At 41.4% G+C, this 18342-nt stretch overlaps 2 protein-coding genes across 5 annotated transcripts in view; one reads left to right on the top strand and one right to left on the bottom strand.

The window, feature by feature from the left end:
- Positions 1-10329, bottom strand: part of nphp4.2 (nephronophthisis 4, gene 2) — a 33229-nt gene extending 22900 nt beyond the window's left edge. Inside the window, 4 exon segments of the mRNA NM_001100238.1 lie at positions 1498-1667; positions 6012-6164; positions 8210-8376; positions 10237-10329. Of these exon segments, the coding sequence (NP_001093708.1) occupies positions 1498-1628 (131 nt within the window). The 5' untranslated portion in view covers positions 1629-1667; positions 6012-6164; positions 8210-8376; positions 10237-10329.
- Positions 10330-16921: 6592 nt separating this feature from the next.
- Positions 16922-18342, top strand: part of kcnab2 (potassium channel, voltage gated subfamily A regulatory beta subunit 2) — a 120131-nt gene continuing 118710 nt past the window's right edge. For all 4 annotated transcript variants that reach the window (XM_031906327.1, XM_018095449.2, XM_031906328.1 and 1 more), the window contains exon 1: positions 16922-17050. The gene's annotated coding sequence lies outside the window, so the exon portion shown is untranslated. The remainder of the gene's footprint in view (positions 17051-18342) is intronic.

Genomic DNA, 18342 nt, shown 5'->3' on the forward strand with positions numbered 1-18342 from the left:
TGTTTAGTAACGCCTACTCCTGGGAGGCGTTAAGTTTCACAGTAATTATCGCCACATTTTATGCTTTTAACACTACAAATATGTTTGTGAATTATGTGTTAGTATTATTTCTATTGGATAATTACCTCAATGCGATGGAAAAAACGCTTTGCGATAATCAGGATTTTTGTGCATGCGATATGAGTTCGCATGCGAAATGACTTTAATGAATCGATACTTAATTATCGAACACTTTTTAACGCATAAAACTATGCGTTAAGCGTTAATGACCTTTAGTGAATCGGCCCCATTATGTTTTAAGCAATGCATATACTTTTCATATATACACAATATATTAATATCTAAAATTAGCCTAATAAAACTATAAAAACATTTGTGCAAGACAGGCAACATTCACATTTTTGATAGCGGAGATTTGGCAAATTGTCAATACCAACACAAAAGGATAAGACAGAATTAAACAGAACTGCCTATTCCAATGTGATCTCTTATAATAAAAGGAAATTCTGATCTACTGCCACACAATTCTATGAGCAGCTGTGTGACCTCAAAAAATTTGATTGCTATTTATGCTCTAGTGACTTAATATCTCTTTCCCAAATATTCTATTATTCACATCAGTAGATGACTATGTTGCAGCATTTATTAAGCAGATTTTGCAGAATGGAATTCTGTGGGTGCTATACTATTACATCAATCTAAATGGGAAAACACTGGCCAAATTATATTCAGATATTGCTGTAAATATTTCCATTTTTGTTGCTTTTTTTCCCTCTCATGATAAAAACTGTGAGGAATGTCTACCATCAACAGACTGGATTCATATATATACATATAGAACATATTAAGTGAAACAAAGTGTCATTTTGCCAAAAGCAAAGTAGAGTTTAAGATGATTTCATTTGTATTTTGAGTCTGTAGCTGTCATTATGTATTTATGTTTTTCTGGAACACAGTACTTTAGGCTTCAGTTTTAAAGAATTAACCCCGCCGAGACCAACCAAACACATTCACTAAAGCTGGAAACTGGAATGGTTGACCCAGCTGCCCACAAACACCAAATGGAAAAGTGATCCCCACAGACTGTTACAATAATCACTGTGCCAATAAGGCTTGTATCTAAAAAAAGATACTTCCACGATGTTAGTTGCCAAACGGAGCTGCTGAGCAAAAGGCTCAATATAGCTGCTCTACTAAAACTGATCTTGGCCTTTCCTTTATGTTCTTTCCTTTAAAATTCCTTTGTGGGCCATGTCACACACAGAATCCCCTTGTGCCTTGCCTGTTGTCTGGACATCATAATCAATACCTCCATTTCATTCTTCATTTCACTTCTTCCCTATATCTAAAATTGTATCTATGCCATCTACTGTATATTCTCTATCCTAGGCTATTAGCTCTAGTCTCTTGAGCTACTTTGGAGGTAGTATATCTATGGACCTACCTGTCATTTCAAGTGAAATAAAAAGTTGGACAAGTGATAAGAGAAATACTCGCCTTTTGTTCTGAATGCTTGAATCATCTTCCAGCGGATGGCTAAACAAGCCCATTATTCCAAAGCCACACGAGAGTCCTTGTTTGGATCCATCTTGCTTTTTGGTAAGTGCAACAACCTCAATGACAGCCATAATGCTGGGATCACAAAGTGTTGTATAAAAGTATATAGGCTGAAAAATAACACAATGATTAGAACATACGTTTTGTAAGAACAGTGTTTTTATTAGATTGTCCAAAGTGGGGGAAATAATATATGTTAATGTTAAAACAATCTAAAACATATGGCAAAGTAGTTAAAAAGCTCAGTTTTGTTTGTTTGCTGTTGCTTTCTAGATTTGGATCAAATTCTGATTCTTATTGTCCAGAAAGAAGAGTAAGTTGGAAACATATACAGCACTATAATATATAAAACCAAATTTAGACACTACACTCATTTAAACACTGCCACTTATGAAAAATGGATGAGGGATCCCACAACAGAAAGATCCCTTATCTCTTGCTCCAGGTCCCAATCATTCTGGATAACAGGTCCCAAACCTGTGCAGGTAAGGGATCCCTTATCCCAAAACCCATTATCCAGAAAGCTCTGAATTACAGGAAGGCCATGTCATACAGACTCCATTTTAATCAAATAGTTCTAATTTTTTTTAAAACAATTCCACTTTTCTTTATAATAAGGAACCCACAGGCCATAACACAGAACAGACACAGGCCTAAAGGCTGATATATACCATCTCCCTGTGGGGAGCTTGAAGCATGAGGAGATCAGGCAAAGGATTCCCCTTAATATCACCTGTCATGCATTTACACATTAACCCGCCTGCTTGGAATTCCCTGACCAGAAAGACTACAAAGCACAGAAACACTCCTCACAACTAAATCTAATAAAGCCATGATGGGTTTTTGTTTTTTTTTTTGTAAAAAATGGCACTGAAGCCAGGACCATTAATTCCCACTACCTTTCATCACCCTGGTGAGTACATACCCAGGGCCGGATTTCAAAACCGGCCGCCCCGAGGCCACCCCCAGTCGCACGCCCCCCCCACCCCCCCTGCTGTGCGCGCATGCACACATGCAAGCAGGCATGCACCGTAAGCCAAACACTTATTGTAACATTTTGGTATGGCGGGGCGGCATGCCGCCCCCAGGTTTATGCCACCCTAGGCCCGGGCCTTTGTGGCCTCTCCACAAATCCGGGCCTGTACATACCTGTCATTATTTGCACTAATGCCCCGGTTATAAAGCTTGCATGGTACAAAACCCAGGAGAAAAAAAAGTCTTCATGAGAAGATCATAAAATTAATATGATCTATCTAACTGAGGCTTATCCATAGCTGTATTAATGAGAGTGATTTAATTTGAATTAAATTATCCATGTTGTCAACAAGCCATGCAGATTCCTAGTTTGTGGAAACAGAAGTGGCTTCCCTCTGCTTGGAATGTAAAGTTCCTTTCATTTGGGGAGTACAGACAGTGCATTCGGCAGTGGAACACTGGCCCTCTGCTCGTCTGAACTACAACTACATGGCATTAACAGCATTCATAGTACAGGTATGTGACCTGTTATCCAGAATGTTCGAAACCAGGGGTTTTCTGGATAAGGGATCTTTCTGTAATTTGGCTCTCTATAAGTTAAGCCTGCTAAAAATCCTCTAAATATTGACTACACCCAATAGGCATATTTTCCCTCCCATAAGGATTAATAATATCTTAGTTGGGATTAAGCACAAGGTATTGTTTTATTATTACAGAGAAAAAGGAAATCATTTTTAAAAATTAGAATTATATGCTTATAATGGAGTCTATGGGAGATGGGAACTTTCTGGATAATGGGTTTCTGGATAAGGGATCCCATACCCGTACTGTATTGCTAGCCTTATAGTTCATGCATTTAAATCCCTGCCTGTAATTAATATACACAAGTCTCAAATTTCATATTCTAACAATATTTTAATTTCCCACTTTTTGTTTTGTGTTGCCTGCCAGGGTCACTGACCCCTTTTGAAATCTGGAAAGAGTCAAAAGAAGAAAGCAAATAATTAAAAAAAAATGATTAAAATAAAAAATCAAGATCAGTTAAAAAGTTGCTAAGAACTGGCCACTCTAACAAACTAAAAATTAACTTAAAAGTGAACTACCCCATTAACTTTAGTTATAGTTTTATTTGAACTTTAAAAAAGGCATTTACGCACATATACAAGTAACCGATAACCATGCAATATCTGACTCACACTGCTGCGCTGACAGGGCTTGTTAAGAACTTTGACAAATTAGTTATGATGGTTAAAGTTACGCTTCTGGCACATATAAGCCACTACATATGCACGTGTGCCACAGGCCAAGTAATACCAATTAATCACATAGGAAAGCAGGTAAGAGAGACAATTTCTGATTTTTTTTATTCATATTTTTGAAATGAAGAAAAAAAAACAAAAGCAGTTAGAAACGTCTATACATCCCCGGAGCTTAAGTACAAGCACATGTGGTTCTGGTCCAACAACAGAGACAAGGACACTTTGATTCTATACTGAGCAGGGCTGCTGGCTGAGAGAGACAAATGCACCAATGTGATTTATATACTGAAATAAGATAATATATGCTGAAATAAAATAATAAACTTATTATCCACTCTCTTTTTGTCAGTAAAACTGATATATTTATTGACAAATACCTTCTAAGCTGTTGGGAACTATTAAACATGTAAATCTTCCTATCAAGCCTGCTGCCAGCACAAGCTGATCTTTGGAAGTTATAAAAACAGCTCCCACTTATGCAACAGGCAGCTCCCATGAATTAGCACTGTCAAAGGAATGACAGGTAAATGCAGCACAGAAAATATGTCAGGAATTCACCACAAGCTAAAAAAAAAAAACACAACCATCTACAGCCCTTTGCTACCTCCTAGTGGCCATAATACAAACGGCAGCCTTCAAAAAGCTCAGACAGTACTAAAAAGACACCATCAGGGCTGGAAACGTCCACTATTCTAATTTACCAAGTAGAAAAATCTAGTTACATCACGTCGAGTTTTTCTGTAGTCAATAATAAATATTCTCTACCAAATAATGAATGACATGAATATTTTCTTCCATTACACATGCTACACATACAAATTGCTGTATCGTTAATATACAGTGCTTAGTAGTTTTGCTTCTTTGTTAGTAAATGAACCTTTATAAGTCTGTTACATGCAATCTTTATATAAAGACATCGCTGCTGACATCCCAAGATGGACACACACCAAAAATTGCAACCCATAACTTGTTTGGCCTGTTTTCAGCACTGTTTATGGGGACATTCCAGCAGTGGCACTGGCCACACTCAAATCTGTGACTACTGTGTGAATTCAGCCAGTCTGACCAGAGCAGATAGGGCTACACTGGGTAACTAGCCTCATGATAATGTCAGTAATCTCATACAAAGGCCATAGTCTGCAGTTCTACAGACTCTCTAATAAGGACAATGACACACAGTAAGAGTCGTTGCTCATGATTACATCTGCGCTACCACAGACAACAAAACTGCAGAAAACGACATGCCATAGCATAACATTAGGATCACTGGAAATAAAACATATTACTGGCCGTGATACGACTTAATGGCAGGAAATTGCCTCCCTTTGCATTTCTCCCTTTCACCCACGCTAGTGCAGATTTAATTACGGTGAAAAACTGTGTGCCATTGCTTTTATAGGTGATGGGGGACCTGCTTTTTAAAAAAGAAGCTTAAATCCTCTCTGAATTCAGCTAAAGGAACAACATTTATTTCCAAGGGATCAAGGGCAGGGGTATACCCAAAAATGTTTGCCGGGATCTCACGTTAACAAGACATAGACAACCAGTAGCTGGTTATACATAATAAAGATGTTATGTTTTGTTAGTCATAAACAGTGGAGGAGGATAAAGTCTTTGGGGAGGTTACAAATAGAATGCATTGCATTCGATAACATTACATTATATATAAATACAGTTGTCCTCTCTTCTGGAAGGTTAAGCTTTCCTAAATATTCATGATTCTCTGCCTATGGTTATAAATAATAGTACAATATGCCTCACATAAACCAGCCAGTCATATCTGTAGCCATATAATGTAAGATATAATACCACACTGGCAAGAATACACTCTGCATTGATTTGTACACTCTGCATTGATTTTGAATGCCCTTCCTAGTGATGTGGTAATGGCAGATTCTGTTAATGCCTTTAAGAGGGGCCTGGATGAGTTCTTGATCAATCAGAATATCCAAGGCTATTGTGATACTAATATCTACAGTTAGTACTAGTGGTTGTATATATAGTGTATGTATGTGAGTGTATAGATTGGTAGGTGTGGGTTAAGTGTGCTGGGTTTACTTGGATGGGTTGAACTTGATGGACACTGGTCTTTTTTCAACCCTATGTAACTATGTAACTATGTAAAAAGCCCTTAAATATACTGTGTCAGATACAGCATAATAAATTAATATTAAACTAAAAATGAATCACCAACTTTAATTAAGGGCCATTTTGCCTTACCTCATTAAAAAGAATCTTTGAGCCTTTTCCTGGAGTTGCTTTTAAGGGTTTTGCTGAACTTTTCCAAGTCCTTCCAAAGAAATGATGATAGGTGCTATCAAACAGAGTCACTCTTAGTTGGCAGCATACTTCTACACTTCTCTCCAAAACACCCTTTGAAGAAAAAAAAAATCAGCATAAATGACAATAATCCTTATGCACCTTTAAAATGTCATTGGCACCACTGACCACAATCCCACAACTTACCCTGTGTGCTCCCACGGGCCTTCTTTTCATGGTATAATACAGTGATCCCCAACCAGTGGCTCATGAGCAATATGTTGCTCCCCAACCCCTTGGATGTTGCTCTCAGTGGCGTCAAAGCAGGTGATTATTTTTGAATTGCTGGCATTTGGGCAAATTTTGGTTGCATAAAACCAGGTGTACTGCCAAACAGGGCCTCATGTAGGCTGCCAGTCCCCATAGGGGCTACCAAATAGCCAATCACAGTCCTTTTTTGACACCCTAGGAACATGTCTTATGGTTGTGTTGCTCCCCAAGTCTTTTTACATTTGAATGTTGCTCACAGGTAAAAAAAAGGTTGGGGATCCCTGGTATAATACAACAATAGAGTGATCTATAAATAAAGATGCATGGTTAGATGCAGTATTGGGGGCAAAGTCAGATCAAATCCAGTCCTGGACATTTGTTTATCGTTACATGTTCTAGTTTCTTTTGAATTTTCTCCTGAGTCACCAATACATCAATAGTTATATTATTAGAATTGGGTCTATTTAAATGGAAATAAGCTGGTACCTTAGTTGTGCAGACAAAGGAAAAAAAACAGTTCTGCTTTTTCCCTGTTTTCATCAACCAACAGACGTCCCTCTGATAAGGGTCCCACCCCTACTTGCTTCATTAATTTACTATTTATATATTTTTTTGCCTTTCTTCAAACTATTCAATTTACAAAATTTTATGAAATAGAGTCAACATAGTAAAGATACATTTAAATATAAATGTATACATTTATATGGCCCCTGGTCCGCTTGTTTCTCACTCGTAGCACACGTAGATTAAGGAACAGGGAAATGCCCTGAATGGCCGGTAGGGTGTCTCAGTCACGGTTTGCTCCCAAAATACTATTTTCATATTTTAAAATGAATTGTGGATTCCTTTTACTCCTTGCTGCAATACCCCTTTCCATCTCTATTTTAGCTTGCCTGATAGCTTTTTTGCTGCTTTATTTGCTTCCTTGTACCTGATGAAAGTTTCTGCTGTCCCAACTAACTTGAATACTTTAAAAGTACGTTTTTTCTTACCAAACTCGACACTAACAGTTTTATTCAGCCATAAAGGTTTTGCTTTGCAATATCTTTCCTTGGGAAACATAATGACAAATATATTTATTAAGCAGCATTTTAAACATATTCAATTTTCCTTCTATGTTTAACCCTGTGAAGAGCCTTTCCCAGTTAATATATTGCAGAGATGCCCTAATACTGGCAATATTTGCACATCTAAAACTGTAGTGTTTTAGTTAGTCTCAAAGGAGACCATTTTATGATTACTACTCCCTAAATGCTAACCTATGCAAATGCTAGAGATGAATTCTGTATTATTAGTTATTTTCAGGTTCTTTTCTAGTAGATTTCTGATCTACCTGAAATAAAAAGTTTAACTTATTTTTACTGTATCAAGGCAAATCTTTCAGTCCAGGTTTCAGAACTCTCTTTGCTGTAAACTGAGATAAAGAAATGATTCAGTTATGCTCAGTTAGGCAACTAAAGCAGGTGATGCAATGATAGTTATTAAAGGTATATAATGGGGGGTGCCAAAATGTGAGGCAAGGACGGTGCTCCCGTTAGCTGAAAAGTGCACAGGCCCAGAGTACTTTTACATAAGCACCACAACACCATCTTTTTTTTTCTCATTCATCTCTATGTTCTGGTCCAGGTGCGAATGTGCAGTAGAGTGAAAAGCCAAACAAGCAAGAAACAGATGAAGATTGTTATGTAGTGCTCCTACAGAAGTACCCCGGGCTGGTTTTCAGTAAACATCTGTCCGAGGTCTCGGTAAGCAATAATAATCACTTGGGGTGCCTAACATTTGGAACCCCCAGTGATTATACCTTTCCTCCCCCTTTAAACAAGCCTTTTATTACATTTTCAGATTAAGTTTGTTACATTGCTTACAGTCACTGTGGGTTCCCAAATTACCTGTCTTACTGGGGTTCCCTCCAGCGTTTCTATGCAGATCTGATATCCCGCTTTCTCAAAAGGAACATGCTTACATCTTTGCTTGTGTGGTGGTATTATGTGACATTGAGAAAAAATATTCTCCCACTCCTTCATCTTGACACTGGCCTTTCTTCTCATCGACATGTCTGCTTATAAAACAAAATGTATTTTTATTACATAAAACTAAGGGGCACATTTACTAATCCACGAACGTCCGAAAAGCATCCGAATGCGTTTTTTTCATAATGATCGGTACTTTGCGACTTTTTCGCGAATTGTCGCGACTTTTTCAAGCTCTCAATTCGAAAGTTGCGACAATTCGCGAAAGTCGTAATGGCAATGAAAAAGTCGCGACAATTCACGAAAGTCATAATGGCAATGAAAAAGTCGCGACAATTCACGAAAGTCATAATGGCAATGAAAAAGTCGCGACAATTCACGAAATTTGTAATGGCTATGAAAAAGTCGCCAATTCGCGCAAGTCGTAACGGTTACGAAAAAGTCGCGTCAATTTACGGAAAAGTCGTAACGGCGACAAAAAAAAAAAACGCAAAAAATACGAAAAAGTCGCAAAATGTTCGTTTTCCAATCCGAATTTTTCTCATTCAGATTCAGATTCGTGGATTAGTAAATCAGCCCCTAAGTCTAGTTCTATAACATCAATACAAGAGAGATTTTATTCTATACTCCTGCACTAGAGAAATTAGCATGAATTTTTTTTAAATAATGAGATGCAATAGTGGCTGCACTATATTTATAATGACAGCCCGCCAGCCTGAATTTAGTGAAAGTCCTCTTGGTGAAAAGTAATTATTTCCCTCTTAATAAATTGGCCAGTGTTCAAAGTTTTGCATTGGCTAACGTGCAGCTCACAATAAATGCACCGATGTGAACCAAATACACCATGCATTTTAGTAAATTGCTGATGTTGGGGCAAATTTCGTGTTTTGAAGAAAAATACGCTAGATTGTCACATTAGTAAATAAGCTCAAAAGTGAGCACAGCACCTGAAGAGTAATATATTAAGCTAAACTGATTGTGAGGCAAAACAATATCTGCTTCCATGATTGAGAAGCAGCTGAACAAAAGATAAACTATTTCATCATAAAAGGTAACTGGCACACTGTAGCAGCTTCCCTGGCAACAAAACAAATGGAAACGCTTAGCATAACACAAAGATACATACATAATACATTTTCATGTTTGCGATCACAGAGTTTATGTGAATAGAAGGCTCGGCACCGCATGTGCAAACGTTATGTGTATGCATCATTCCAATAGGAGAGGGGTAACTCACAGCAAATCACAGCAACGTGAGGGCTTTAAAAAAATGTTTTACTTTACTCCCCAATGCTGATGCCCTAGGAACAGCCCCTTGGGTGCCTATAAACATCATGGTGCCCTGAGAAGGCTACATGAGAGGGTAAAGCAACGGGGTATTAAACCAAGAGTTTGGGTAGGTCCTGCAGAGGTTCAACTACACATTCACTAAAGACCGGTCTGCATTGTTTCTTATTTGAATTAGCCTATCTTCCATATATTCATTCAAGCCACTGCCTGGTTGCTAGGGTAAATTAAACCCTAGCAACCAGAGAGTTGCTAAAATTCCAAACACAATAAAAAGCGGAATAATTCAAAAATCTAACTATAAATAATTAAGACCTACTGAAAACTCAAAATATCAACTGCATTCTACTAAAGGGTAAGTTAAAGGTCTTTCGCCTTTAAAAACAACAGAGAACATTCTATAAAGAATCAGCTTAAAAGCACAAATAAGCTGTTTTGATATAACTCGCCCCCCAGGCGGCTTTGGGGCCATATGAGGGCGGCTGTGCAGCACCCCACTGTCAGGGAGCGGAAGGCTTGGGGAGCGATCCCGGTTGCTATGGTACCTGCATCTCATTTCCGCTACACAGCTGTCTCACTGCCCAACCTGCCGCTTTTCCTCTCACAGCGAACAGTCCCAATTTCCCAAACACAGCCCGCAGTCCCACACCGCTACTTACACCTCCCGCAAAACTGTTAATTGCAGCCTCCCAGCCTCTTGTTTCACACAAATCCCAAAGCCACATCACGCGAGACTGCTATCGCGGCTGCACATAATCGCAGCGACTCACTCGTACCGCCTTGTGGGAGTGGCGAGTAGGCGGAACCACAGCCGGATTCTGCTAGTAAATCTCTTTAGCTCAGCTCAAAATCTGTGGTTTTCATCTGGTCGTACCTCCTGCTCCCCATTTCCATTGAAGTCATTTATATTTGTTGATCAGAGATTACAAAACTAACCCTGAGTGCCCAGTGACAGCTGCTGGAAGAACACAGTTTTAAGGCTTCTATAATATCTAGTAATTTAGCAATCATGTCTATAGGGCTAATGGCACACAGGTCTCTGATGGTGTATAAACCATACCTCCCAACACTTGAAATTTTTTTGGCCACGCCCACTTTTGTGACCACGCCCCAATTAACACACCCCATTTTTTTCTAAAAATACTCCTTTTATATAGTTGAAATGGTGGGATCAGAAGCAAATGTGCTATACCCCCCCCATACACAGTACCCTTTATACACAGTGCCCCCCCATACACAGAGGCCCCCCATACACAGAGGCCCCCCCATACACAGAGGCCCCCCCATACACAGAGGCCCCCCCATACACAGAGGCCCCCCATACACAGAGCCCCCCCCATACGCGCTCCGACTCCTCCCGCTGCTTCTCTCCTGTGGCTCCTTCTCCGGCGGTCCCTGGCCCTTTTATAAGGTTGCGCCCCGTGTGTACGTGTGACGTCATTACGCACGGGCGCAACCTTATAAAAGGGCCAGGGACCACTGGAGAAGGAGCCACATGAGAGAAGCAGCGCAAGGAGTCGGAGCGCTCATCCCACTGTCACGGATCCTTCTATGAATGTCCCGCATTTCCGTAATCTATTACGAAAATGCGGGACATTCAGGGAACTATCCGGGACAGCAGGATGAGCTATAGAAAGCGGGACAGTTGGGGGGTATGTATAAATGCAAGTGGAGAAAAGCCAATCTGCTGCCTTCAGCTCCTGGAATTTGAGTGCACTGAGAGGCACTTTATCAGCCCCCCCCCCCCCCCCCCACACACACATAGGGGCATATTTAAGCCAACTATCAGGGGTGCTGCTGCCCAGGACTGGATTTACATACAGGGCCCCCCTAGGCACCCGTCTCCGCGTGTCAACCCTGCCCCCCCTCCCCTTCCTTGGCGCACATGCACAAACTTCTGTTTTTGGGTATGGAGCATTGGGTAGGACAGAACTTCCCCAGTGCTTCATACCCAATGCAGTTGCAGTTGGGCGGCATGCCGCCCTTAAAGACCTGCCTCCCTAGGCCTGGACCTTTGTGGCCATGGCACAAATCCAGGCCTGCTGCTGTCATGTGGCTGGTTGAGAAACTCAACCAGTTTCATGGTAGGACATCACAAAGGTATCAGAGCATCTAAAGGATCCATTGCTAGATGGACCCACTATGCTATGTTGGATGCTTTTAAGGTAAAAGACCGTTATCAACCTTTTTGGGTTTCTGCCCCCTCCAGAGCTCAGGGGGCTTCATGGGTGTTCAAAAATGTCACCTGGCCTGGTATATGGAGGGGTTAGGGGGTTATTTTGTTCTGGGGGTAAGCTCATGCCAGAGAGCACAGAATTTTGGACTTGTAGTGTGCAAACTTTAGAATGATTACTGAGGTGGAACCCCTAACAGGATTGGCAGCCAAATATAGCAGCCTCCAATCCTGCTGTTCAGTTCTGCATTTGGCAGCAGTGACACCTCTAGGAATCTGGTGATGCTGACTGGGAGGCTGCCAAGTGCAGGGGTCCTTTTAGCTCTAATGACTTTCTGCACCTTCCAGAGACCAGGGGGCTTCCCAGACACACAAATATGTGGTACCAAACAAGTCACCTGGCCTGGTATATGGAGGAGGAAGAGATTATTTTGTTTAGTCCCTTATATCCTCTAGAATCAGGATTACTATAGCAATATACAGGTCAGTTTTGCAATGGTGCCTGTCCCTACCCCCCTACAAAATCAGAGGACATGATTTACTGGTAAAGCACATACCTCCCAACTCTCCTGATTTTAACAGCTCAGCCCGCAGTCCTGTATTCTTATTGAAAATCCCTCATTTCCCTTCGATCTCCTGCACTGAACGACAAAAAAGTTACAACATTTCTCAAACTTAATTAGATAAGTAGGCTTTTGGCAGAGAGCCCAGAATACTTAACAGGCAACACCTGCACTTAGATACAATTGCAACTAATAAGATAAACAGGTCTCTTGGGGGATGTGGTCGCAAAGATGGGCATGGTCAAAAATTTTAGCTTGCTGTGCTACCCATGCCATTTCTTTTTGTCCTTTTTTACATTTTTCAAATGTTGGAAGGTATGCTCAATAGTAAGAAAGCAAAGTCTGGCTTGGAACTCCTCCAGTTATATGGGAGTAGGAGAAACAATAGATTATCTGAAAGCAGTTCTAATGTGTAGTACTGGCTCCTTCTGAAAGCTCAGACTTAGGCGCAATGCACTGAGATGGCCGTCTACACACCAATATTACAGCTAAAAAATACATTTGTTGGTTCAGGAATAACAATTTAAATGGCAGTGTGAATTATTTGCTATGTAAACAGTGTAATTTCAAAATAAAAAGTATACCATAAAAATCATGACAGAATACCTTTAAAACAGCCTTGATTTACAGTGGTATGATTATATTATTCAACAAGCAGAAATATTAAGCTGATTTAGCCAGGCACAGCACAATCATAATATGTGCTCATAATTACGTGCATAATAGCTTTTAATGCATGAAAAGCGGGGGTTTCCCAGCTCAGGGAATTTTCTGTAATTTGGATCAACATCCCTTAAGTTTGCTAAAAATAACATTTAAATATTAAATAAACCCAATAGGATTGGTTTGCCTTTAATATGGATTCATGCCGCGTAGTTACCCTAATGTGCAAGGTACAGTTTTATTATTACAGAGAAAAAAAAATGTTTAAAATGGACTTTGTAGGAGATGGCCTTCCCGTAATTCTGATCGTTTTGGATAGCAGGGTTCCGGACAAGAATTTTATACCCATACATGGTTTTAATTTGTTAGTTTTAAACACTGTTAGGACAAAGAAACCCTAGTAATGAGCCTTTGCTGTAGATTCAATCACAATTTAAAAAGTGCATTTGCTGTTTCTGATCACAACACTTGATATGTTCAACACACTAACTGCCTTTAGTTGCCGCGGTTCTATACCTTTTTTCTAAGATGTTATATGCCATTTGCTCTATTAGCCTGTGCTCCCCAAGTCGGACACAGACTTAGCACATTTACAGTAGAGTAAAACGGTCTTCACTTTACTGTGCATTTGCTTATGTATGTATGCACTAGGGATGATTGAGAACTGTAAGTAAAATGGGCACAAACAGTGTTACATTATTTTTTCCCAGTTCAGTACATTTTTATTGTAAAGGTGCACAGACCAGGTTTAAAAAATCATTTTGCTTAACATATCGTTTAATTTCACTCATGTGAACTGGACACAGTTACACTGGAAATTTAGCAACACTTCCAAACTGCGCTGTGGTGATTGTGGGAGCCGCGGAGCTAAAGCTCTTTTGGAAAAAAAGGCAGGTAGAACCATGTGGAAGCACAAGGAGCTAACACCCCAGCTCCAAATGCATAATACTGTAGGTTTGCCAGTACACACACAGATGGCACTGTACAGTATAAAATGCTGAAGGTTTCCAGGATCAATTTCATTTTATAATGTGCAACTGCTCTTTTACTGCCGGTCCCCCTAAACTTAAACCTAAGAAGCATGGGATAGCCAGGACTTTGGTTAGATGGGTGTAGTTGGTTGGTGGAAGGTGGCTGTATCATTGGAAGCAGAGGATTGCTGTATTTCAAAGGGCATTAAAAATACCAAAAATACTTGCCGAGTGTTCTCCTGAGCGCTTGCAACTTTGTTTATACTGTTTAAGTTAATTTCATCAGAGCAATTGTCGTAATGGTCTCAAATCTTGGATTCCATGGAGTCCATGGATATACCGGTGCACTCTGGGAATCCTTTAAAAATTAGCTTTTATTGAAAAATATAAAACTTAGTACATGGCAAAATAGGTCAACCTTTCGGCCCCCATCTCGGGCCTTTATCAAGACCTTAAGCATGTATAAACCATCCCCAGTATAAATAGATAAAAACGCAAACCCTCCACCAATGGCACAAGTCATTCTAGTCATGTGTCTAATTAAAACCCCAGAACAAACCCTGTACCAAGGAGAAAACAACTACAAACACCGAGAAAACTGCAGAACGAGCATGCTAATAGCCATAAATACAAATAATTAACTAGGCAGCCCAACACGTAATCTAAGTCAAACCAAAAAATTAGAGTCTAAACCTAATACGTTGCTACCTTTGATCTAAAAAGCAAGAAAGAGAACAATATTCAGTGAGGCCAAAAGGAGACAAAGTATTTAAGGTTTTTATCCAGAATGCTTCCCTTTGTAGAAGCAACCGGGAACGGTCTCCCCCCCTCCTGAGTGGAGGGACATGATCAATTGCAGTATACCGAAACGTAGGTAATCTATGTCCCTGATCTAAAAAATATTTTGCCACCGGTTTGGTAGTCGCCCCATCACGGAACGCTGTACTGATAGCGGAATGGTGGCCATCCATACGCAACCTCAAGGTTTGATCTGTCTTGCCTATGTAGGACAACCCGCAGGGGCAGGTGATCATGTAAATGACAAAAGATGTAGTTCAAGTGATATGGTGTCTTATACTAAGACGCTTACCCGTTTGGGGATGTAAAAAAGTCGCTCCTGGAACCATAAACCTACAAGAGGTGCAATTAGGGCAACATCCAGGTTTGTTGTTCCGCAACCACGAACTCGACTTCTTCTGGTAACAAGCAACTGGGTCACTCTGTACTAATAGATCACGTAAGTTTGTACCCCTTCTGTAACTTACCAGTGGGGCATCTGGCAAAACTTTCTTAAACTCACGATCAGCCTGGGAATTTACTAATGGAGTTTCTAATAAGACCAGAACTAGAATTAAAGGTGGTACTAAAAACCACCCCAGGGTTCTGCTACCAGTGGAATACCTTCTGCACAAAGAAAGGCACAGTCTAAAAGAAGCGTCCCTCCTAAAAGTAACATAAGCACAGCAAAACCCCCATTTTACAACTTTCAGGGGACCAGAAAAAAATTTGTGAAAATGTGAAATCAGGAAAATACATTACGCATTACATTACGCATCACTGTCATAATGTCATGGTGCATGCACAAACACCATTCCGGCGCAGCTAAATGCTTGCTGCGCATATGCACTAGACACTTTGCATCATTAAAAGATCACTGACCAGGTGCATCCCAATTTCTGCAAGTATTTGACTGACCCAGCTGGTAAATCCCTAGGTACGGCCGGGGGCAGAATTACAAATTTATTTGTAAATCCCTCCCTTCCCTGACCCACTCTGCTGCCAGAATCCCCCTTATAGAGGAGAAGGTAAATGGTGAGGAGCGATCGGTATTCTCTCCTACTAGTGAGACACTGGCCTAAGGAACAAAAGGCAAATAAGAGTAGACAAGCATAAAAAAAGACGAAGGTCTCTCTGGAAGAAAACAAGGAGAAAACTAATAAAGCATAAAATATTTTTTAAGGGAAACAAAGAAAGGAAGGGAAAAGCAAAAGTAGAAGAAAATACCAGGAAATAGGAAGGGAATGGAACAATATAAAGGCTAGTGAATAACAGAAGGTGAGCTCCATTCATTCACAGAAGGTGACATTGGTAAAGAGTCCGATGCTTTGCATCTTTGGGCAGCTGAGTAGCAAACACCAACTGGGCCCCCCACAAAGAAGAATTACTGGGGGGGAAGGTACCCTCAGCCATGTGCATGCCGCGCAGCCCTGCCCCCCAGGCCCTGGTTGGTCTGCTGGATTGTGGTTTTGCTACTTCTTTGGGCTAACAATTCCCACTTTTTTATACTGTACAAATATACTTTGGGGTGCCAATACCTCTCACTGTATATAAGGTTCCAGTATCTGCTGTGTCTCGCTGTATGTAATGTGCTTGGGGTGCCAGGACCCATCCCGCTAGGGTTGCCACCGTGGTTGTGATTAAATACTGACCCAGCTGGTAAATCCCTAGTCAGGACTGGGGGCAGAATTACAATAGGAGGTGAAGTCACACAGGGGTAGGGAAATTGTTGGAGTGGGTGAGGAAATGGGCAGAGTATAGGCAGGGTGATCCTTACCTTGTTCTCTTGTGTGTCAAGCTGTACCCTTCTATGTCGCCGACGCTCTGTGCCCAATCTCACTAACGGAGAAACGCACGTTCTAATCGGCAGCTGTGAAAAGTTTTGCCCTATGTCTAATCAGGCTGGGCAAGTGAAAGCAGATTGCCAAGCCCGCTGTAGCGCAGTCCCACCAATGTTTCATAGTAGAGCCGCAGTGTGCAGGCCTAAACATTGCCCCCACCGCCTATTGATTGGGGAACCCTACTGAGACAACTGTCAGCTGAATCAGAACATAAAACCCGCCTGACAATCACTTCTCTGGAAGGCAGAGCCCACCCCCTAGCAGCCGTGATTGGCAGGCGCCTCAGCCAATCAGTTGGCGCTTTGGGCAGAAGGGGAAGAAATGAGCGCACAGGAGTGGGCGTGGCCTCACAGTCGCTTTCCCACGAGGTCAGCAGTGAGGGGAAGAGAGCGGCTGCGACTGGGGCTGCGACTGGCGGCGGCAAAAATATTAGGGAGAGCGACTGTATCGGGGGACTGGGGAGCCTCAGCGTGGGAACCGAGCAGGTGCGCACGTAGCTCTTTGTGTTTATGGCGGTGTGTGGCACGGCTAATGGCTGAGGGACTGGCACCAGGCATGATATGACAGCATTGGGCTCTTCTACCTGCGCTTCTGCGGCTGCTATGGATCTGCATCTCTCTGCTTCCGCCAGCAGCCAAAGGCTGAGCTGTAAGGGAGTAGTTGTGCGGCAGCAGCAGAGCAGCAGGTTGAAGCTCCATCGCTAGAGATGGACGTGTCTGTTGCTACACCATCCCCCTGGCTGCAGCATTGTAGGAGGGAAATCGCAGTTCTAGCGCAGCGTTTGCAACCACATCCTCTGTCAGACACAGCGAGGGCCAGTCAGCATAGAGATTAGCGGGGAAAGCTGCTGCTGATGGCTGTGCGACTGTTCTTGCTGCACTATGCTTTAACATAGAGCCCTGTGGGGACCAGAGATGCTCTTCTTGTTTCCATAGTATTGGCCGCAGCATCAGCAGCTCTTTCTTCTGTAAGTGCTTTATAATGCTGATATCACATGCACCAGTCAGGGTGGAGAAGGTCTCTTTGTGAACAGGCGCATACCTAAAAGTTGTTGTTCCCCACTAACAAAAATTCTTGAGGGCCCAGTTATAGAAGGACCATTTCTTGGAGTGTGTTGTGTCTGTCTATTTCAATGATGGTCTTTGGGCCCCATGGCAGCAGCTTCATTTCTAAATGTTTAACCCCCCCCCCTTATTAGATTTCAAACAGAAAGTCTGTAGCTTCTGCAGAACCTCTTGCCCCTAACTGATATGCTTTGTAAACAAAGTAACAGTGATTGACAGCACAGCTTGCTCTGGTACCGCCAGAATAGTTTAGCCCCAATAAATAGTGCCCATCTATGGCTTCTTCCAGCAGTCCCTCTGTCCTTTGCCACACTCTACATATTGGCAGTCTGGGCTTGCCACTAAGAGATACTTTTCCATAGGTTTTAATACATACTGTTTATATTATGCTTTCATTATATCTGTACCCAGCCAATTACATCAGCACCAAAAGATAACAGTGGCAGTTGTGCTGATTGGAAGTTGCTGGTATGCTATAAACAGGGGATAGGAATTTTCTTTCTAACAGATTAAAAAAAAAAAAAGAATATACCCAACAACAGCGAGCAGCTGCTTCCATAACACAGATCTCTTTGGTGCCAGGGGAAGCCGCAGCGCATTGGTGCACAACAGAGACTGAGCTGCTATATAATCATTTGTCACCCCCCCCTTTCTGTTTCACAAGACCATTTCTTATCCACCCAGTGCTCTACCCTGCATTGCTGCGAAATAAG

The sequence above is a fragment of the Xenopus tropicalis genome, chromosome 7, assembly GCF_000004195.4.
Source record: "Xenopus tropicalis strain Nigerian chromosome 7, UCB_Xtro_10.0, whole genome shotgun sequence".
NCBI classification, from domain to species: domain Eukaryota; kingdom Metazoa; phylum Chordata; class Amphibia; order Anura; family Pipidae; genus Xenopus; species Xenopus tropicalis.